The sequence below is a fragment of the Vidua macroura genome, chromosome 3 (genome assembly GCF_024509145.1).
Source record: "Vidua macroura isolate BioBank_ID:100142 chromosome 3, ASM2450914v1, whole genome shotgun sequence".
Lineage (NCBI taxonomy): Eukaryota > Metazoa > Chordata > Aves > Passeriformes > Viduidae > Vidua > Vidua macroura.
The window spans coordinates 81,161,254-81,184,089 of NC_071573.1; the positions used below are offsets into that span (position 1 = coordinate 81,161,254).

Here is a 22,836-nt window from a genome sequence, read left to right on the forward strand (position 1 = left end):
ATTACATATGCCCACTTAAACTTTATTTCATCTCAGCTCACAGAGTTACCATCCTTCCACACAACCTAAATTTTGGCAGCAATACATCCAAAGAAGTGTAAACAATTTGATTAAAGACATTTTAAAAATAATTATTTCATTCTCACAGCTGACATCTGAACAATAGCAAATATTTAGGAAGTTTTTTTTAAATCATACAATGTTTTGAATTAGAAGGGACCATAAAGAACATCTAGCTCCAACTCCTCTGCCATGGGCAGGGACACCTTCCACTAGAACATGAAATATGATCTGGACTCACCAGTCACATTCACAATACTAAGCCAAATAGAAACATAAAATCCTTACTCTAAAGTTATGTGTAACATTGTATATAGTGTATCAACAACTGCTCCCTGGACCAAAAGAAACTGTTGCCATGGTCAAAAAAAAAAAAAAAAAAAAAAAAAAGGGTGGCTTGCTCCCTGAGCAGGTAGGGCCTTTTTCAGCTATCCACAATCAAACCTGCAACATCATGCAGTGCCAGTTCTCACCTTCGTAAAGAGCTCCTGAGACTGAGTATGAGCAATAAGGCTGTTGGGATTACTCAAAACAGGATATGGAAGGTATTTAACTGCCACAGCCACATCCACGGTAACCACAAGTTCAGTGGGCTGGAAAAAGCACTGTCACAGGGAGAACGAGCGCTCTGGGGCGAGCGCAGCCGCGCTCTCCCCTCGTGGCTCCTGCACCACCTGTGAGCACGGTGAGCTCTGTGCTTTCCCAGTCCCACAGCAGGACTGCCCAGCTCTCACACACACCTGCTGGGCCCTGGGAACACTGCTCTCCCTGTCGAGTAGTGCTTGATAAGTACACGACATCACATAGTTATCTTCTCTTCAACTGCCCGAGCACAGGAAAAGGACAGGCTTCCTAAAATAAATGGCAATTTATTTTCACTTTTGTGTGTTTCACCCTCATGGCTTCAAATGGTCCCTATATCCTCTCTGAAAAGAATTCCTTTTAAGTAGCCAGCTTTTCTTTTCCAAGCATTTATTAAGAGGAGACTTATCTTGAGGTATTCTTTTGCTTTCTTGCATATTCTTTACTCTTGTAAAATTAGTAAGTCAAATTAATATGCAATACATTTAAAATAAATAGACAATGGCAAAAAAAAGCCATAGCAAACATAACAATGAAATCAACTCAAACCAGAATCACTTCATTTACAGCTATATTTTTAATACATTTTGTTTTAAAGGAGAGTTTGCCAACTTGAGGATACTTTTCAGCTTAGTACACAAAAAAAGGACTTACATGAGGTTCACTGTCTTACATTACACTTGCAGTACTCTGTACTGAGAGAGAAGCTTTGCTTCCAAGGTAATGCTGTGCCTTCACATTGAGACTTCTCTTAAAATATTCTGATACACAGTTTAACACAGAATCTACCAAACTGACAACAAGAAAGTGGTAGCCAGGTAATTTCTTCATTGATTCTTTGCTCACAATAGCCTTTCATTAATCCATACCCATTGTTCTAATATGTAGCTTCAGGTAGGTTTAACATTCTGTCTCCAAACAATCCTGATAGGTCTTTTCACAAAGGCAGGTCAGAAGCTCTCATATTCTTATCCTTACCTTACTTGGATAACCTAATACAATGCATTTGAGCAAGACTTTGTCCATCTTCTTTTTTTATTATGCCCTGAGGTCTAAGGTATTAGCAATTCATTAATTTCAAATTTCAACTAATTTCTATAATTTTATTCTGATTTTAATTCTGAAATAGTGTCGTATGTTGTGCATATATCTCTGCATTATCTAGACTGTGGTTACATTGCATCTGGTTTCCAGTTCCAGAGGCAGATTTCAAATGCATTTGTAAAGTAGACTCCTTTCCTGACTATTCTGAAAACGGTGCCTGGACCAAAACTTGTTCACTCTCCCTATCCTCAGAAGTAAGCCAGAAAAGATATAAATAAAGGGTTTAATTCACTACAATTTCTGCAAATGAAAAAACAAGTTAAGCAAAGCACCATTCCCTGACTTCTAATTATTTTTTAATGCTTATACTGAACTACAAGTTTCTGATAAAAATAGGAATGTGTTGACAAGTAAAACTATTTACTGATTCTCCTTGGTGTTTTCATTTCTTGTTTCAGTTCTTGGGAGAAAATGGTTGATCCTGCAGTGTTTCTTCTCCCCAGCCTCTCAGAGGGAAACATATCACTTACTGTTTCTATTTATCATTCAGCTTCTTTTCAGCTACAAGTCAGAGCAACATGGTTATTAATCTGGAAGACAATTTATGTGCATACAGGAAAATTACTTCCATTTTTCTATTTCATGCTTTAGCAGGTATCATTTAGTGCAGCCTCTATCTCCTACTTTTCTCACCCATTCTCAAAACAGTGGTTCTTAACAACATACTTCATATCTCTTCTTGGTTCTCTTCCACACACTGCAGGTTTGACATAATACAGCTCCATCAAAGACAAGAAAAATAAGAAAAGAAAGAAAAGAAAAAAGAATATCAACAAGCATTTTCAGCCAGCCAACCCAGAGCAAGCAGTCATTCCTGGCTAAGCAAGAAGAAACTAAAGGTGGACAGCAGGAACAGTGGCCAAGAGAACTAAACCAGTGATGAACACATGGAAGTGTCCTCCCTCTATTCAAACAGGAAACAATGGCAGGAGATTACAGGCTGAGCCCACTTACACCAACAGAGTACAGTTCATTTTCTTCACAGTGGCTGGTAGGGGGCTGTTTTGGATTTGTGCTAAACATGGTTGATAACATAGAGATGTTTTTGTTATTGCTGGACAGGCTTACACAGAGCCAAGGCCTTTTCTACTTTTTGTACTGCCATGCCAGTGAGCAGGCTGGAGGTGCATGGGATGTTCAGAGGAGACAGAGCTTGGACAGGTGACCCAAGCTGCCCAAAGGAATATTCCAGACAACATGACATCATGCTTAGCATACAAAGAAGGAGGAAGGGGGGGGTTATTTGTGATGATGGTGTTTGTTTTCTTCCAAGCCACCGCTAGGTGTGATGGGGCCCTGCTCTCCTAGAGATGGCTGAACACCTGCCTGCCATGGGAAGCAGTGAATTCATTCCTTGTTTTGTTTTGCCTGTGTGTCTCCTGCTTTCCCTGTTAAACTGTCCTTATCTCAACCCATGAGTTTTCTTCCTATTATCCTTCTCATTCTCTTCCTTGTACCGCAGGCAGGGGAATGGGGCTTGGCTGCTGGCTGGGGTTGAACCACAGCACCACCTTACCCACACAGCTTGCTGTGCCTGCGATGAGCATTTCTAATGGTCTGCATAGCATGCCAATAATTTTACACAGGAAAAACACTGCCTACATTGTGAACAAACCCACCCACTCAAATAAATGCACAGCAATGGAAGATTAAGATACCTTTTCTTTGCAAAATGCTGTTTATATATCTACCGTCACAGGTGCTACCAACAAGCTGGGAAAGCAAGACATTTAGTGAGCTAGAAACGCAGCCTCTCCCCATATCATTTACAGGCTGCTTAGTTTCCAAAAGTGCCAATTCTCATGCCATTGAAAACAAAATCAGAAATTATGCTGCAAATATTCTGCCTGTTTCCAAACTGACATCCCCCCCTCAGAACATTCATACATGCTATTTTGAAAATTACTGTACATTTTGGATAATCACAATATTCAGGCATCACACTATTAGCAAAAGGTCTACTGTATTCCACCTGTTTCTGAAAAGGTACCAACATTAAAAAAACAAAACAAAACAAAACAAAAAAAAACAAAAAACAAAAAAAAAAACAAAAAAACCCCCCCCAAAAAAAAAAAAAAAAAAAAAAAAAAAGAAAAAAAAAAAAAAGCAAGCAAATTTGATAGCCAGGCCTGCTTAAGTATTTAACACAGGCAAAGCCTTGGCAGCAAAATGAAGAGACTAGGATCTTCAACCTTATGATGTGTCTCCTTTTTACCTGCAAGTATCTAGCCTGTTACTCTTTAGATACAGTCTTCCCAACTCTTCACACTCCTACAGCTGGAATTCAGGTATCAGTAACACTCTGCAGTTAACCTGAGAACCATAACACTTTCACTATTAGTGCATACTGAAAGATCTAGGAGTGAAAGGGTTCCTGCAATCAGCAATAAAAACAACGGTTGAGTCACCCAGAATAAGCTCTTTAAAACCTGCACCTTGTATCTAACATATTTTAGGTCACTTAAAGAGATAAATTGTTTAGGCTTCTCTGATTATTGTCACAGGTATGAAAATATTATTTCTGAAAAACATTTAACACCAGAAGCTGTCATATATTTATGCTTTTCAAACTGGCATCAGAAGATTTAAGGCCATCTCTCCATCAACAGATGAAATTCAACCCCGCATCACACAACCCAGTGACAGCCGTATGTCCCACGTATCCTTCCAAATACCACACACAGTAACTCCAGCAACCGGGAATGTCACCTAAAAGAGGCCCACAGTCCCCTGGACGCTCAAGGTCAAAGCAGGACGACCCCAGCAGCCCAACGCCAAGCTCATTCCCAGGCAGGCGGGAAGGGCTCTCGGGGGAAGCTCCACCACGAAGGGCGAAGCCGGGCCGCGCCGGCCGCTGCCGGTGCGGGCGGGGGGAGAGGCTCCGCACCCCAGAACTCACCCGGGCGCGCTCCGCGCTGCGGGGCACAGAGCCCAGCGGGGAGGGGGGCAGGTGCCACAGGTCAATTGATGCAACGTAATTAACAGGCTAAAACCGCTCTCCCTGGGCTCCTCTCCCCTGCCCCTCGCTCACAGCCCAGTACAGGCCAGCAGTCGTGCGCCACGACGGTGCCTGAGGGGAGGGCAGGGCAGAGGAGAGCAGGACAGAGCAGAGGGCCGGCTCGGCTCCGCTCCAGGGGCGGACCCTCCCCAACACCGGCGCGGCGACAGGGGTGGAGGAGGAGAGCAGGAGCAGCAGCAGCCGCCGCCGCCGGGCCGCGCTGCGTGCCCGCACCAGGGTCCCAGGGAAGGAGCGGAGGGAGCGGCGTTACCTGAGCGACACGAGCCGGAAGAGCCCGACCGCCACCGGCACCCCCGCGCCGCCCTGACAGCTCCCGGCGTGCCCCGCGCCGCGCCCGCCCCGCCCGCCGCGCTCAGCCGCGCTGCGCCCCCTGGCGGGACGCGGGCGCGCAGCGGGCGCCGTGTGAGTGCGCGTTTGTTTATCTCACCTGACATCTACAGAGTTTACCAAAGACAGCGCGGGTAAAAATGGAAAGTGGCTGGTTCTTTAGAAAATCATACTGCAACACGTTTCCCAGTGAAGCTGTGCATGCCCCATCCCTGGAAGTGCTCGAGGCCAGATTGGATGGGGTCTGAGCAATCTGTTGTAGTAGAAGGTGTCCCTGCTCACGGCAGCGGGGTTGGAAGGACATGATCTCTTGTTGTAGATGTCGGCGAACGCAATGGGGAGAATTATGACGTCTGACTTACTTCGGAAGGCTGAATGATTTTTTTATTATAATTATGCTGTAATACATTAATATACTATATAAAAGAGGATACTAAAAACTACATGCTACTTTCTCTATCATATCTATCTACTCACAACTCGTGACCCTGTTCTCCAGAGTCCAGACACAGGTGGATCCGATTGGCCATCAGGCCCAAACAATCCACCATGATCCAACCAAGAGCTCACTCTGGGTAAACAATTCTCCAAACACATTCCACAAGAGAAAAACAAGGAGCAGAAATAGAAATTGTTTTCTCTTTCATTTCTCTCTGTGCACCTCAATGAAAAATCCTGAGAGAGAGGGAAATGTGCTTGCAACAATCTCTAAGATCACAGAATCAATTAGGTTGATAAGATCTCTGAGATCATTGAGTCCAACCTACGATCAAATGCTACCATGTTAACCACACCAAGGAACTAAGTGCCATGTCCAGTCTTTCTTTAAACACCTCCAGGAAATGTGACTCCATTGGAATGTGATGCCCGTTCCAATGTCTAACCACCCTTTATGTGAAGAGCTGCCTCTGAATGTCCAGCCTGAACCTCCCCTGGCACAGCTTATGACTATGTCCTCTTGTCCTGTCTCTGGTCGCCTGGCAGAAGAGGCCAACCCCCACCTGGTCCCTTCCAACCCAAACTGGTCTGTGATGCCACGATGCGATATTACCTTTATGTTAGCAGTAGCTGTATTGGGAATTTTCTAAATTTTTTTCTGATTAGTATGCTTGAATCCTTACTACACATAAAAGTGTATGAGTGCCCACATGGATGGTATTCAAAGGACTTTTTTTTACTGCATTGCAAGAGTGATTTTTCAACTGGCCAGTTCCACAGTATAAAGGGTACAGCTCTTAGACTGCAATCTGTTCATTTTAAGTCATCATTACAGTTCTCAAATTTAAGCAAGCTTCATAATAGCAAACAGAGCTTATGGTTATGAATTACTTAAGTAACTGCAAAAAAAAAAAAAAAAGTGTGTTCAGCTTACATGATTAATATTTTAGGCTTTGTCTGAGGACAAGTATTTCTAAAATATTGCCAGGGGAAAATCTCATAATACTTATAAATCTTCTACTTGGTTACTTACGTTGCCAGCCAATATTTAATGAAGTCTAATTTTATTCTCCTGACTTGGAATAACAATAAAGAGTAAATGCAATTCCTTTTCTCATTAAACTATACCAGGAATCGGTACACGAAAAAAAGTTACTTTCTTGAAAGCTGACAGTTTCCACTGGTTTTCTGAGGCATCAAGTATGACTCTATGTGTCATGTATTTTTATTGAAATGGTGCACTTAAATTTATTTTTTTCTTTGAAGATACTTATAAATACCTTATAGATATAAAGATACTTATAAATGCCTTGAGATATAATCGTTAATTAGGTTGGTCATGATTTTGGAGCTATTTAACAGTAGTGAACTTCACAGAGGGGAAGTGACTGTCCATAACTGACCATGTGCTTTCAACATGCTACTTCATTGCAGAGTGGTTGGATTTCCTAAGCATCCCTTGTGCTGAATTTAGTAGTGGCAGTTACAGCTCAGAGCTCCAAAACACTTCTTTCAAATTGTCCCATCAACTTTATGTGCAGTGGCAATCAAAAAAACATTGTATGTCGTTGGGAAGAATATTGAGAACAAGACAGAGGTAGCTGTTTGGCTGCTGTGTAAAAGGCTGATGCAGCCACAGATTGATTATGGCATCAATTCTTGTCTTCACAGCTCAAGAGGGATGTAGAGAAGTTGGGAAAGGCACTGTGGAGAGATGGCACTGCTATATTACAGCAAGAGCTGTATGACTGCGACTGTTCGATGCAGAGAGAGAAGGCAGGGGAGAGGATTGATCAAATTCTACAAAATCATGAAAGGCAACAAAGTTGTTGTTAACCAAACCCCACAGTATGAGAATGAGGAGGCACAGAAAATTCTTTTCTGCAAAGCAGAAAGCTTCTAGAACATATTGGCACCAGGGGCTGGGGACTTGGACACTATCTGTAGGTTGAAGGATACATTATTCATATTGGTGACAAACACATCCACAAGTGGACACTGAAGGAAGTGGGTAGGGATGTACCCACAGGGGAAGTACCTGGAAACAACCACACTATGGAGCTGTTCCTTATTAGTACCTTGTTTTACTGATGTTGGAGTCAAAATACTGGGCTAGGTGCAGCACTGATGTTAGGTGCACTTGCTCGGTAGGAAATTTACCTTCCTTTCTCTGTAATTATTTCACAGCAGAAATGGTGAGAAACCTATAATAGACAATTTTGAATAAGTGAGGCTCACACCCTGTGAACACTTAAGATTATTCACGACTTTGTAGCTTTGGGCAAGCCTTTGTAACATCAAAGGCCCTTTTACTAATACTAGGAGTCAATTCTCCTATAATTACATGGGGTTTATGTTTGACGTATGACCTACTTGTCCACAACAATTTAGTTCACAATACAAATTTGTTTGTGAAGTAATTAGAAATGAAACCCACCATGTGGACTAATTATTTTTCTTCCTTAAAAAAAAAGGAAACAAACAACAACAGCACAACCGAACACCACCACACTCAGAACAGCATGTAGATAGACAGTACAGTCCCATCTTAGAATACGTCAATAAATTCATGCTTTGTAAAAAACAACAGAATAACTCAGTTGAAACTGTCTATTGCCTGCTGTATTTTTTCCCACAAAATCTAACCCTAGTCCATTTTCTTCTTTGAGACTCTCCTACTTCGTTTTGATAACTCCAAGGACTAAGATTACTTCACTATAATAATGTCTTTGATAATATATTGCTATAAAAGTAACCTGTACAAATTTGCCTATTTGTTGGAGGCTTTGCAGATCATGTTTTCCAGTAACTCTCTGCAGCCACAGAGGGTCTTGTGACTTCTTAAAAAGTAAACACTTCTAACATTGCGAGAAGACTCCTTTTTTTCAAAGTGAAAGTTTCTTTCCTTGGTGTCCTTGAATACTGAACATCAACTTCCTACTTACCGTGAGGGTGGCATCCTGGATGAAGTGTGCAGTGGTGACAGTGTTCATAAGGAAAGGGAAAGTCACGCAGGGTGGACTTACAGTCTCTTGATAGAAGATCTCATGAGAGGCAGTAGAGAACCTCACCCCAGAGCAGCAGCAGCCTGAGCTGAGAGCCTGTTTGCTGTGAGTACAATGTGACAGCATTCAAGAGCTGGGTGCACATGGATCGGGAGGAATTCAGGAAGACTTGTAAAGCTGCGAGAAAGGGTGAAAGGGTTTTTTTTACAAGGTGGGGGGTGAGTAGTGGTGCCACGGGACTCAGTCCCCACTGATGAGGAGCCTGCCCCTGTCTCAGCAGAGGCCTCTGCGCAGACTCAACTTTGCAGTCATGATGGGGTGACCCCAGCCGGCTGCTAGCTCAGAGGTAGAACCAGAAGAGCAAAAGCATGAAAAACGGTGGGTTAAGACAATGATGTTTTAGTGGATGAGGGAAAGAGGAACAAAAAATCCCCCAGACATACAGAGAAATCACTCACCATCTCCCACAACAAGATGTTCAGCCAGTATCTGAGCAATGGTCACTTTGGAAAGTCTATGCCCTGAGTTTTTACTGCCCCGAGTGATGTTACATGCCATGGAACATCACTTCGGTCGATTAAAGTCATCTGTACGATTTCCCCCCCTGCCCCAGGCTCTTCCCCACTTCCAGCCTACTTGCTGGGTGGTGCGGAGTGAGACACCGAGGAGGCCTTAACAGTATGCAAACAGCGTTCAGCAATCGCTAAAACAGCAGTTTATTGTCAGCCCTGTTTGGCCACGAATCCGGAGCACGCAGCCCCAGGCACAGCCCACAGCTCCTGTGGGGAGGTGCCCGAGAGAACGGACCCAGGCTCATTCCGGCGGTGGTGTGGCAGGAAAGCAGGAGATGGCAGCCCGATGTTGACACAGAAGAGACTGGGCGTAAAAAAAACCCCGTGAGACCAGCCGGTTGTGCAGACCTGGACCCTGGGGCTCGGGACCCGATGGGACTCGTCCCTGGGCCCCCAGGCCTGACTCTACGGCCAGCAGCGGCCAAGCCGGGGGGCGCGGCAGACCCCGGGACACGCTCCCGCCGCTGCCCCCCAGGGCACCGTCGGGGCCGAGTTGCTGGAGGCTGCGCTTGGATCGCAGCAGCCCCGTGCGGGGCTACGGCCTTGGGGAGGAGTGACTTGAGAGCTGTTCGGCGGAGAAGGATGCGGGGGCGCTGGCTGACAGCCCGTATGAGCGAGCGGTGTGCCCAGGTGGCAAAGAACGCCAGTGGCATCTTGGCCTGTGTGAAAAAATGCGTATTTTACGATTGGCTTTTCGCAAATGTTACAATGAATATTATATGTGTAATGTTAGAAAGTTATGCCGTATTAATTCTCTCAAGTAGTGTGTTGAATGTATTTTTGGGTTATAACACAATGTTAAAATAGAAACTATGCTATGTAAGATACTTTTTAACTAGCTCAAGAAAGAGATGGGATAATCAAGGAATTCTTCGCACAAAGATAAAAATTACAGAAACCCCTAAATTTTCCAGAGGAGAGGAATTTATGACTTTCCTTATCAACAGAAGTGAACTTCTTCAAGCCTACTTAGACTTGAAGGCGCCTGGAAATTAACAGAAACTTTTTGACAAGTACCAGACGAATTTTTTGTTTTAAATAAAATAATGCATAATCATGAAGTGTTTTGTATATGCAACAGGCTATTGCTTTTAAGGTTATTCCTTTGTTCACAAGGCATGCTTGTCGTGGCTTAAGTGCCCGAGAGCATCCGGACGTCTGTAATTCTTTGCTGTTATTGTCTCATTAATTGTCCTAACTCTAATTGTCTAACTTTTATTACTATACTTGTATTATTATTTTTATGACCATTTTATTTTTATTAAACTTTTATACATTTTTAAAACAAGTGATTAGCGTTTTTCACAGCCTGTATCAGGAATAGTGTGGCCAGCAGGACCAGGGCAGCGGTAGTCCCTCTGTACTTCGCAGTGGTGAGGCCGCACCCCCAGTGCGGTGATCAGTTTCTGGGCCCCTCAGTTTCATGGAGCGCATCCAGAGAAGGGAAACAAGGCTCTAGGAAACTTGTCCTACAAGGAACGGCTGAGGGAGCTGGGGTTGTTTAGTCTCGAGGAGGGTCGGGGGGACCTCACTGCTCTCTACAACTGCCTGAAAAGGAGGTTTTGGGGGCCAGTCTCTTCTGCCTTGCCTACTGTGACAGGACTAGCGGGAATGGCCCTAAACTGAGACAGGAGACGTTCAGATTAGACATCAGAAAAATATTTTCCACCGCTAGGGCGGTCAAGGGCTGGAATAGATTTGCCAGGGAGGTGATGGAGCCGCCATCCCTGGAAGCGTTCAAGAGGCGTCCGAAAGCAGCGCTGGGTGATGTGGTTCAGGGCTGACTCTACGGTTCCGCGCAGGCGGCGCCGTGACGGGCGGGCGGGGGCGCCGCGCCTGCGCCGGCGGGAGAGCGGCCGCTTCCGGCGCGGTGCCGGCATGGCGGCGGCGTTCCTGATGGAGATCAGGCGGGCGACGCAGAGCGCGCTGCTGGTTGTCCGGTAGTGCGGGGGCGCTGCCGCCCGCCGCCGCTCGGGCCGTGCGGGGCAGCCGGGGGGCGCGGCGGGTCTGGCTTTCGGCGTCCTTAGCCTTCAACGCGGGGGCCGGGTTGTGTGCGGGCGCCTGCCCCTGGTTGTTCGGCTCGGCACTACTGTGCAAATAAATTTTTCCTGAGAACGGTGGATTGTGTCTCTCGGCTGCTGCTCGTTCACCGCGTGGATCCGGGGGCGCGATTGGGGCTGCGGGGGAGCTTCGGGCCGGGCTGTGTAAAGCAGCAGCGTGCCCGGACAGCTCCTTCCCGAGGCATACCCGTTGCTTTTCCTCCGCAGCGCGGCGGCGGAGCTCCCCGGCGCGCCGCTGGAGGTGTCGGTGTGCGCGGATTCCCTGGAAGTGAGGAGCGGCGGGAGCCGCGATGCGGCGGCGCTGCCGCCAGGGGTCAGCCTGGCGCCGTCCTCGTGCCGCGGGCTCCGGCACCTGCGCGGGGACGGGCTGCAGCTGCGCGTGCGCCTGCGCCGCGCACCGCCCGCCGCCGGTGAGGGCGGGCAGGGACGGGGCCGGGGCCGGGGCCGGCGCTGCGGAACGGGGGAGGGTGACCTGGGAGCTGGCACAAATGAGAGAGGCTGTGAAATGTAAATTCTGTAGAGCGAACACCTTCTGGAATTGTCAGCTTTAGAAACTGAAAGTGCAAAAGTGACGTAATGCAAGGGAAACGCGGTGCGTTTGGGATCTGCTCACGGTTTCCCCCACCCGTGCTTCCCCATAGTACTTCAAAATTATTTTCTTTCTCTTCTATTCCGCGTTTGGCAGCTGAAAATCATAGAATTATTAAATGCTAAGGGGTTTGAACGGACTTTAAAGATCATGTAGTCCCAAGACCCCACTGCCATTGGCAGGGATATGTCCCACTAGACCAGGTCGCTCAAGGAGTTCCCCAGCCAGGCTTTGAACACTGCCAGGGTTGGGGCACCCACAGCCTGTGCCAGTGTCTCGCCACTCTCACAGTAAAGAATTTCTTAATGTCTAACCTAAACTTCCTTTCTTTCAATTTGTATCCATTACTCCCCATCCTATCAGTAATGGAGTAATGTGATTCATCCAGGCAATCAGACTGTGCTTGTCCATCCCTGACCTCTTAATCCTAAAGGATTATGGGTTTGTGTTGGGACTCATTATTCTCACAGCTGGGGTTTCAGAGGTTAACGTCACAAGTAACATCTGCAAAGTTACCTTCTTTACTTCCATGGTGCTAATTCAGGTCTGGGATGTGTTTGCAATAAATAGAAAACATGGTTGTACAGCTGTTGCTTTCTTTCATCCTGGCATCCAAGCTCAATATGTTTAGATTCATTTCATACGATACGACACAGAAAGATATATTAAATAACACAAAATTGCCATTCTGAGCTATTAAAGTAAAAAAGGATGATAAAATATGTAATATACAGTAATGCAGCACCAGAAACACATTGGAATACTCTGTTGGTATGCTGAGATGGCATCTGTACATTAACCTGTAATTATGCATGTACTTTGACAACTCAGACTAAAATTATTTAATGCGTCCTATTCATGAAAATGCTTCAAAAGACCAATGATAAACTTTTAAAAATCAACCTCAGAAAGTCATGCTAGTGAAAAATAAGTATGTGAACCAGGTGGTAATCAACATGTATATTGCATAGTCTTGGTTACCCTTTGATGTTTTATATTATTATGCAAAACAGTTTAAATTCTGGAACATTTTAAAGTACTTTTCTCTTGTGGTTGAATCCTAAATTTCAAATATTGAATGTCAGTGCTGAGAGTAAACTTCAGTTGTTAAGTATGGGAAAGTGGATGATGCAAAGCATATTCATACATAGAGCTAGGCTTACAGTTTTACTTTTTTCCACTTAATGTTATCAGATAATTTGGGGAGACTTTGATAACTTTTTTTTTTTACTTTTGAGAAGCTGTTTGAGCTGCCGTTTGTGAGACCATTTTTGCTTTCCTGGCCTGCAGAGGCCGTTGCTCACTATCTTTTCCTGGAGTGGTTCCACAATGGTTGGTTTCTTACCTGCCTGAAAATGTAAAACTAGTGTCTGACCCTGCTCCCCATCCTGACTATTTGTGTTAAATATTGGTGTGTCCCCTCATATTGCAGATACACTGATTATCAGAAATATCTTTACAAAGGAGTAGTGTTGAATTTTGATTTTTATAATGTCTTCAATTATATCAATATATCAGCTCCCCTTCTGAAGAGGATTTGCACCTTGAAAATAATTCTTCACATACACAGCTCCTACTCAGTAATATGGAGCATGAGGTGGAGATGGCAAATTTTTCCTAGATCTAAATACTTGCTTTTAAAAGAATTAAGGTTGTGTTTAAAATGTCAGCCTTTTTCTTTGCCTGTTAGATTTATCCTTTTTGGTTTCAGGTATTTGGCATGTTTTTTTTTCATACAAGTGACTGAAAATTTTACACAATTTTGAAGATTAATATATTTCCTTTCATCTATAGATGTGGTTTTTACTTTGAGGGAAAGCCTGAAACCCAACAAGAATTACATCTTTTACTGTCAGTCCTGTGGTGACATCGTAGTGAGCGACCGGTGAGTACTGCAGTGTCTTGTATTTATAGCAATAAATGCCATAGTGATTTGTATTCATGTTATTTTGTGTACTGAGAGACAGCTAAAAGGTATTTGTTTTGAAATTGATAGACAAGAACACATTTGAAACACTGCAGATGTCAAAAAGCAAAATTACCTGAAGCAGTTTTTAGCTGTTTATTCATTTACTCCTTGATTTCTTTCTTCCTCTGCATTTCGTGTATCCTTTTCAGTTCTTTTTAGTCTCTTATAAATTTCCTTCAGTCATCATGCTGTAATTATAAAGTGGCTGCTCAGAATGGGGATATTGACCACAGCTTCCTTTTATCTTTTAAGCAAAGCCTGCCTCCACATAGTTCAGGGATGCTAAATTTGGGAAACAGGAATTGTGTCTTAGCTGTGTGACTTGTTCTTATCTCTGTTCCTTAAAAAGTCGGCAGAGTGAATGAGAATTTTAGGTAAAAGGTGCTGCATTGTCTAGTTCTTCTGATGAACAATTTTGACAGCTTCAGCTGAATATATAAGAATTGTTAGAGGTGCACTTACAGCCTTTTATGATCTATGTGGCTCCTAATACTCAAAACAGTAATACAAATATGTCTCATTCTTTAAATTTCTGTTACTCTCTTGTCATAGGTATGGATTTATGGCTAGCTGAATGTAACTGAATGAGGATTTCTTAACTTTCTCTTCTGAAATCTCTCATCAGAAAGTCTAGTAATAGCTCTTACTTTGATATATTTGTAAAGTAGTGGAACTTCTAATTTCTAGTCAATAATATTTGCTTTCAAAACATGTTGCATGTTTATATTTGCATCTCTGAATGGGAATTTTCCTGAATTTCAACACATTGAATTCATATGCATGTAGTTTAAATCTTTTGGTTCTGCATCCTGTAATGTGACACGAGCAGAATTTTTGAGAAAGGACAAAGAATGCATGTCCATGCATTCTTACTTGGCATTTCTCCTTGCAGGAAGCCTCTGAGTCCCTTGAATGTTGCCATTAAAAAAAGCTAAGACACAAGTAGAAAAGTGGAGCTGCCAGTGTATCCAACACATTTTGTTCCAGCATTTCCAAAAGGAAGAGAGTAGCATAGTCAGAACTCCTAGCTACAGAATTCATGTGTTCCTCTCTCCAGGAAGAATGAAGTATGACAGTGACAGCAGAGGTAGAAGGATTGAAGGGAAATTGCAGAACTGTGTGAAAGAGAGCATATTAAAGTCTGAATTACTAGGCAAGGGTCTGTAATAAGAAACACCTGAGATCTAGAAAATCACACCTTTAAAGTAGAAATTGAAATAAATGGGGATTATCGTAGAAGGTTGTGGAGAAGACATAAGATTCCAATATCTAGGAAATTGCTGCAAAGAAGGTGGCAGTAATCTTCAGTTGAAGCAAGAGGAATCTAGGTTAAACGGAAAGGAAAACACCAAACCAAACCTATTCTAAAGCTTATTTTTTTTTGCTGTTAGAGACTGCATAAGAAGTCTTCCTTTTAAAGGTTAGATTAATAAATGTGCTAGGAATGAGTTAAATGTAAGTAATCCTTCCTTGGTGCACAAAAATTTACTCTACATTTTCTGAAATCCTCTGCCTCAGTCTGTTTCCTTTCATAAATCTGATAGCTCTTCAGAGGTTAGGGTTATGCTCTTTCATTCTTTTCCATTGCCCTCACATCACACACATTAGAGAAAATTATTAGATTTTATTTTTCTTCCGTCCTGCAAGAGCTACAAAGATTTAGGGTTACTTTCTTTTTTCTTTCTCTCCTTCCAGTTTGGCTAAGTGTACCTCATATATAAAATAATTCTTTAAGACTTTATTTCTGTCATGAAGAAATTCTTAAAAGCTTGTGGTGTGTGGATGCCAGGTGCCCACCAAAGCCACTCTATTACTCCCCTCATCAGCTGGACAGGAGAGACTAAATGTAACACATAATAATTGGTACTGCACAAGTATTCCATGGAAAAACTCACGGCAAGGGAAATCTAATTACACTTTTCCTACATAAGTAGTGTTAAGCCAGACAGTTAATTGACAAGCTGAGCTGTCCCAAGATTTTTTTAATAGGTAAATAAGGGAAACTGCAGTTAAAGAAATGCAGTTGTTTTTCTTTTTCTCTGATAGAACTGAACAGTTATTATATGTTTAAAAGTCTGAAGTCCATTTTACTTCCGGTTTTCAGTATTTTCAATAGACAGAATAATATTACTGGGTGTTAGTTAAGAATGACATTTGGGGTTACTTTTCTTAATCCAGTCTTATAGGGACCTCTATGGTCAAATACTTACCTTAGCCTGGAAGATCATTTAAGAGTTATATCCTTATGGCAGGGCTCTTATGGACTAGTGCTCAACTTCAAACTTCTTAAAAATAAGTTAATTACCTACGTTTCTGGTTGGAATCTGGGAACAGCAGGAGATTCAGCCTGGCTACATTAGACACTTCCAGGAGAAGGCTACTCCTAAAAGTTCCCGACCTAAGAATTGTTTGTTGCTCTCTGACTGTGAAGGCAGCCTAGGTGGCTATTTTCAAGTAGAAACTCAGTTGTTATTAGGAGCAAGTTTGGAGAGATAGGTCACCCTGTTCTGTAGGTTTCATCATGTTACATAGTAGCCTCAATTTAGTCAGTACCTAGTAAACCTCAAGTTGGTTTTGTTTGTTTTTCTACGAAGGCTCCATTTTTATTAATGTTATATTTTTCCAGTTCTGGTGACCCAGGATATGGCTTCCCACCCATGAGTGGCAAAAGCCTAAAATACAGTGGAAATGGTATATTTTCTGTATAGCTCAGAGTTAGGAGGAGTTTGTTTAGAAAATTCCTACTTGTTGGAATAACTGCTTTTGTTGGAAAAGAAGTGAAAATCTTTTTGTTATTATCTGTGAGAGTAAAGAAAGGTTGATTTAATGAAACAGGACAGCATGAGTCTGCAGCTTAAGGTAATGTCTGTCTTTTTTTTTCCCTTATAAGAACATTGCTGAGCTTTTTGTTACTTTTGTGTAAAAAGCAATACAGGAAGACTTTTCTTTTGCAGTGTGAGTCCAGGCACTGGAAATAATTGTAAAGGCTAATGAAGAATCAGTTAATAGGCCAACATCAGAGCTAAACTGTCACTTTGGCAGAAGTGAGTAGTATCTCAAACACTATATAAGACCACAGAAAATGAAGACAGACATGGGTAGTGCTGAGAGGTGATCTTACTTAGTTTTGGTAAAGCTGCATCAGAGGATCAGTTATTCCAACTTTCATCTGCAGATGGAGCAAGCAGAGTTTAAAATGTATTGTCTATCTAGATAAAAGGATTTTTAAAAAACATTTTTCTTTCTCCCACCAAACAATTCAAAAGGGCCAAGAAGCTACAGGGGGAAGGACTGACATCTTCAGAAAACGTTAGTCTGGGAACTGCAGGAAAGGGAGGATTGGCTTAGCAGCTGTGTTTTTATTTGCAAGGTAGCACCATAAGCAAAGTTGTATTTGCAAGTTTTTAGTAAGGAGTAGAATCAAGAAACTCTGGTGAAGATTTCAGGCAACAGCTGAAGAAATAGGGTGACCATTCAAGGAAACTAGGCAGAGAGCAGAAAATGTAAACCCAATACCACTGATAATTAAAATAAAGTTGTGTTTCCAGAAGCAGTATCCTTGGTCCATACAACTACCCAGGAGAAAGGGATTTGCCTTTTTTGTATATGACTTCTGAAAGCTGGATCTGAGTATCTGAATCGAAATTAAGATTGAATTATCCTTTGTTTATTGTTTTGTTTGTTTGGGTATTTTAATGAAGATGTACTGTGGTATTTTTTTCAGGTTTTACCTTTTTCAAGTCTGGTATCTGAAACAAAGAACATGCTGAATCTTGCTGTGGCATGAGTCTGTTTCTATTGGTTTTATAGCAACATTTGATGCAAGGGAACTGTACAAGAAGTAATAATAAATGCAATTGCAAATGCGCGCTGTCATATTTCTCATGACTGGGTAGAACTGTTTTATTTTTGCCACGTGATTAATTTCAAGAGAGGACTATGTCAAATTCTGCCTTAAAATTATTGAAGATTCACCCTTGGGAAATGCTTCATCACAGATTTGGCAGGAAACTCAGTCATTGCTTTTTCAGAATTCACCCAAAGAAAGTGCTTTTGGCTGGAAAGAGAGTCAAGCACTTAGTTTTGAGAAAATGCCATGCTTCACCCACTATTTGTAGGAAGCCTAAACTCTCTTTAAGTGTCTTAGAAATGAATTATAACATAACTGAAATATTTGTTTCTTCTTCTCTCTAAGAAAATTTCTCAGAGTTCTTCCTCTACCGAGTGAAAACTGGAGTGATTTAGTTGAAGAGTGGTGTTGTCACCCCGATCCCTTTGCTAGAAGAACTTTGCACCCTCAGCATGGTGACTGTTTTGTTGGAGACACTTTTTTTCTGTTGAATTCAAGAAATGAATCACATGTGCCTGAATCTTCTGTGTGCTGCTCAGAGGCTGGGCACCATGTTTCACAGAGTGGCTCCAACTTGGTAAAGTATTTTCTTCAAATAATTCTTAGGTGAAGTTATTTGGACTTTTTCATTGTAAAGTTTTTTTTTTTTTTTTTTTACTATTTTATTTAATTTGTATGTATTACAGAACTGTTTTGAAGGTCATAGGGAGTTCTTGACATTCAGCTATACAGAAGCCAGAAAATATTCCAGGCTATGTTTTACATTTTCTAAAGCTCACACCACAGTCTTGATACTGACCTCAATGTACAAGTAGAACTTAGTACTAGAAACAGAAGCTACTTAATTTTGTAGTTCTAAACCCAGATATTTTCCCCCAGAATTATCATGAGTGAAGGACATCAGAATTCAGTAAGTTAATAACTGTGACAGGTTAGGTGTTCGTTAAAGGGTAGTGGAGCAAAGAATGAGGTGGAAATTGAAATAACAGTTGGTTTTTTCTTACACTGTGATTTGAGGCATAATCATAACTATGATTAAAGAGAAGTGTGATTTTTTTTCTCTCCTTTTTTTTTTTTTTAGTTTTAGAAAGACTTGGAAATATCAGTATATGTGCTTTGTATTTAGATGTGGCTGTCTTAGGTTCTTAAAGCAAAGTAAGGAAATTGAGTTTGTTTGACTGCTCTGTCTAGTGAAAGGAACCTGCCATCCCACATTATAGCTCTTCATGTTGATGTTTCTGAGGTGTTCCAGGATAAGATAAATTCATCAACCAAGTCTGTAGGAAGAAGGTTGTCATTTGGCTTAGAAACATCAAAATTTGTTGTTGCCCATCACCGTTTGTTGGTGCTTATGTTTCAGTGATGGGATAAAATCCATGAAGAAAGACAGTTCAGTGCTTTACTTTTGAACATCTAGCACTTGTATAAAAGTTCAAGCAATGATCTTTTCTTCTGCCAGAAGAACATCCAGGAACTCAGTTCACCAAAACCTACATTTCCATAAAGCTTTTTCTGTTAATCTACTGCTTGTCTGCATTTATACTGACAAAGGTTGGGTCTACACATGCTGTATTTTCTCCCAGTACAAAATATTAAACTGTCTACATTGCTGCCTTGGCAATTCGTGTCTGTAAAAATTGATGGCTTATTCTGTAGAGATTTCCAGCATGAAACATTTAATCTCTTGAGAACTAGACTCCCTGATTTCTACCTGCTGCTTATAATGATATGTATTATTCCCAGTAAGAATCACCAGGAGTCTCACAATTCAGTGGTTGCTGGTGCGATGCTCCAAGCGACCCCTCTGCATGGGGAGTAGTGCTGTCCTGTGGTCCCTATCTGCAAGGCTTGCAGCTTGGTCCCTTTGGTTCCTTGTTCCATTGTTCTTTGAAAAACAGAATGGGCAGAGAGGAAAATAAGGACTGGGATGCTGTAAGGGCATCAGCATGGCAGAAGCAGGTTAATTTGGCTTAACTCTACAGTGGAGTTATTTCTTCTAAGTTTCCTTAAGAAGGACGTGGAGTGGATGATACCAAATTTCCAAGAGGACAGTGCTTTCTGCCAGAAGTTGCCAAAATGAATTCTCACATTTCAGTAGTCTTAAAAGAGATCGTAGAATATCAGGAGTAAATATGGGAAGAGGTAGGGCTCATGGAGTTCATATTACACACTTCTTCATCAAAGAGAATGTTTGTGAATACAGGATTGATTTGGAAGCAGAAACTTAATTAAAAGTATGTGAAACAAAGATTTTATTGAGATGCGGGTCGAACCAGGATAACAGCAGAACTTTTGAATGAGGGAAGAGGCTGTTTTATGTCAGGGGCATACAATAGTAGTTTAGTCTGATGAATTTTCATGTTTGCTTTCTTATATTTGCATTGAATTTGAGAATCTGTTCCTTGTTTGTGTCCAATCCCTTTTTCTACATCTTTCACACTTGCAATGAATTCTCATTTCTGTGTTTGCTTATTTCCAGCATCACTCGGTTGCCAAGCAAATGAGCACAACTGTTAGATCCAGCAGAAGCTAGACTAATAAGGAAAAAAAAACCCTCATACTGAAACAGAAAATTCTTCCATAATATGAGTAATAGAAAGTTACAGGCAAGACAGATTGCTATTGGCATAAATGTTCTCATTTTAGAGAATATTGTTGCAGTCTGCCCCAGTATGAAAGTTTCTTTTTAATTGCATTGCAGTTCTTTGGGAAGTGTTTGCCTATGACCAAAATAGTAGCAGGAATGTACCAGAGATGCTTAAACAATCTTTTCCAGACTCCAGTGGGACCAAGACAGCATCCTCCATTGCAAACATATTTTTCACATCTATTAGTCTTCCAGTGTAACACAGTTCTTAAATGTCACATGGTCTTGCAGCATCTTAATAGTATCTCTTGGGGAAAATATTTTTCCTGACACCATATCTGGGATCCTTAGGAATAGGAACAGAAGCTATTAGGCTTGTGATCCACCTGCATCTGCAGATTGCCAGCAGCTGCAAGTTGTCAAACAGATAAATTGTTTTAATTAGTTGAGCTAAAACTATCCCTTTTTCCATTGAAGCATGATACAACGAGTTAGTGATGTTTTTTAGGCACAGTTCTCAGTCAGCACCTGTAACTATAGTCAGAAAAAAAAAAAATACTCAAGTTGTAGCTTTCAAGGAAGTAGTGTGTATTCTGTACTTGTACTGTACAGTATTTGTACCAGTCTGAAACACTGGCTTACACAAAACCTTGTCTATTTATCCTTGCTTTTCACACTGAGCAAGTAATTTCACTGCATATGTTTGAGAGGAGTAGCAAGGTAGGAATTGGGATAGGGGATAACTGCATAAATATGAATCAGATGATTCTCCTGATCTCTGTAACAAAGAGACTGTACTTCCAACATAGTCAGGTCTTAGGCTGTTAGTTTAATTCTCTGTTTTTGACCATCATTAAGGTTATATATATGTACTGCTTTCAGATCAGAGCTCTAGTGTGCTACACCCAGGTTAATAAACCCACACAGAACCAGTTCTGAAGTTTAGACTTTGGATTAAAGTAAGAATTGTGCTTGCTTGCTTGATGTATTGAATTTAAATATTAACACTGTAATTAATAGGAGTCTAATAGGGTAGATTTCATCTTTTTCAAAGGGCAGTAATAGATGCATTAAGCTAAGGTAAATATTCTGTGATGTTTTAGAGAGTGTAGAGACTCCTTGAATTAGATATTGTTTATCCATATTTTTGTTTCTAATAAACCCTTGATGACATTGCTTCCTCTGAATTTATGAAGACTTTTTGAACTTGTATATACTTTTGATAAGAAAAATGCTTTCCTATAGTGAGTACCAAACTGTATTATGCATAATGTGAGAAATGCTGGCCTGTTTTTTTTTCTGTTCAGCTTTTCCTTAACATTTGTGATTTTAGGTATCTCAGTGATACCCCTCAGTTTTCTGTCTTCCATATGTTCTCCTGTTACATGTATTTTCATGCTACATATGGAAACTGTTTTGCACTTCTGACAGTTATTCTTCGTCAATGCATTTTCTGTATTTGTTTGAATAGAGGGAGAAGGGTTGTTCAAGAACAGAATTCACTGCATCTTTCTGGAATATTGTGCTGTGTTGTGTATTTCTGCTGTTTCCTAGTAACTCAAAATAATCTGCAGACATTTTCTGCTCTCTGCTGAACATTGAACTGGTATTCAACTCCTATAAAACTGTCCACAGTGAACTGTTACTAAAACTTGTTACTGAGTAATGGTAGTCACATTGCAGCATACTATTTTATGTATATATTATGGAGTACTTAATTTCAGGTGCATTATTTTGCCCTTAGCACAATTAAATTTAGCTTATCATTTTATCATCCAGTCACTCAATATTACAAGATTCTCCTGTTAGCCATTACAGATTATGCTGTGTGGATATATTGTCAGATTTTAAAATTAGTATGAAACTTGCAAGCAATTCCAAGTGTAGAAAGCTGAAGTAGTGAAGGCAAATACGTGTGCATGTAAATATAGAGGACAGAAACAAGTAAGAAGTTTCTGCTCTGTTAATTATGTTACAGCTATGCATTCGTTTTTCAGAATATCTGAGTGACATTTAAATGATTTTTTTTTGTCCTACAGAAGTCAAAAGAAAATACCAGAGTAATTTGTAAGCGCTGCAAGGCAATGCTGGGAGAAACAGTTTCATCAGGTATGAGATGTCCAGACAAAACTAGACTTGACTGCATCAGCCATTGAACACTGGAGGTTAAAACACTGAAGGAAATAGTTTATCAATAAGGTGCAGTGATAATTCCTGTGTGTTTGTCTCATTCCCTTCTGGAACAGAAGAGGTTGTTACTTCCAGTGTTAGACCTTGAAAATTACTTTCAGCAGGAATTTTCATTATCCTTGTTTCTGTGGCATATTTGACTAATTCCAAACCTTTGGAAGATTCAATGCATGATTCCAGTTTACTAGGAATCCCAGTAAAAATGGAGACTTGAGAAATTACAGGTTGCTTGTTTTCCTGTCATTTCTACAGAATAAGTGAAAAGTAAATTCAGAACTTAATCAACAGATCAACAGTAACAGATCAGTGGGAATGGGGAAAGGCAAACACTATCGATGTGCAGGGATTTGGTATGGACTCTGCACATGGCTGAAGTTAGATAAGAGGTGCATTGTTCTGACCGTGTTTCTTCAGTAGCACAGGAAATTTTGGTAGAGTTCAGAGAACAAAAGAGATGTATAGTGTAAGTCAAGGCAGAACCATC

The 22,836-nt window shown here is 41.5% G+C and overlaps 2 protein-coding genes across 8 annotated transcripts in view; one reads left to right on the forward strand and one right to left on the reverse strand.

Annotated features, from left to right (window-relative positions):
- DOP1A (DOP1 leucine zipper like protein A) overlaps positions 1-5,063 on the reverse strand; it is a 61,152-nt gene extending 56,089 nt beyond the window's left edge. For 5 of the 6 annotated variants that reach the window (XM_053972341.1, XM_053972344.1, XM_053972339.1 and 2 more), the window contains exon 1: positions 4,646-4,935. The gene's annotated coding sequence lies outside the window, so the exon portion shown is untranslated. Of the gene's footprint in view, positions 1-4,645; positions 4,936-5,015 lie in introns of those variants that run through there. The other variant, XM_053972338.1, reaches the window with a different exon arrangement.
- Positions 5,064-10,537: 5,474 nt separating this feature from the next.
- The window catches only part of UBE3D (ubiquitin protein ligase E3D), a 78,613-nt gene continuing 66,314 nt past the window's right edge, over positions 10,538-22,836 (forward strand). Inside the window, exons 1-5 of one of the 2 annotated variants that reach the window (XM_053974229.1) lie at positions 10,538-11,047; positions 11,375-11,577; positions 13,551-13,641; positions 17,921-18,152; positions 22,202-22,271. In XM_053974229.1, the coding sequence (XP_053830204.1) occupies positions 10,875-11,047; positions 11,375-11,577; positions 13,551-13,641; positions 17,921-18,152; positions 22,202-22,271 (769 nt within the window). In that variant the 5' untranslated portion in view covers positions 10,538-10,874. Of the gene's footprint in view, positions 11,048-11,374; positions 11,578-11,636; positions 11,675-13,550; positions 13,642-17,920; positions 18,153-22,201; positions 22,272-22,836 lie in introns of those variants that run through there. The other variant, XM_053974228.1, reaches the window with a different exon arrangement.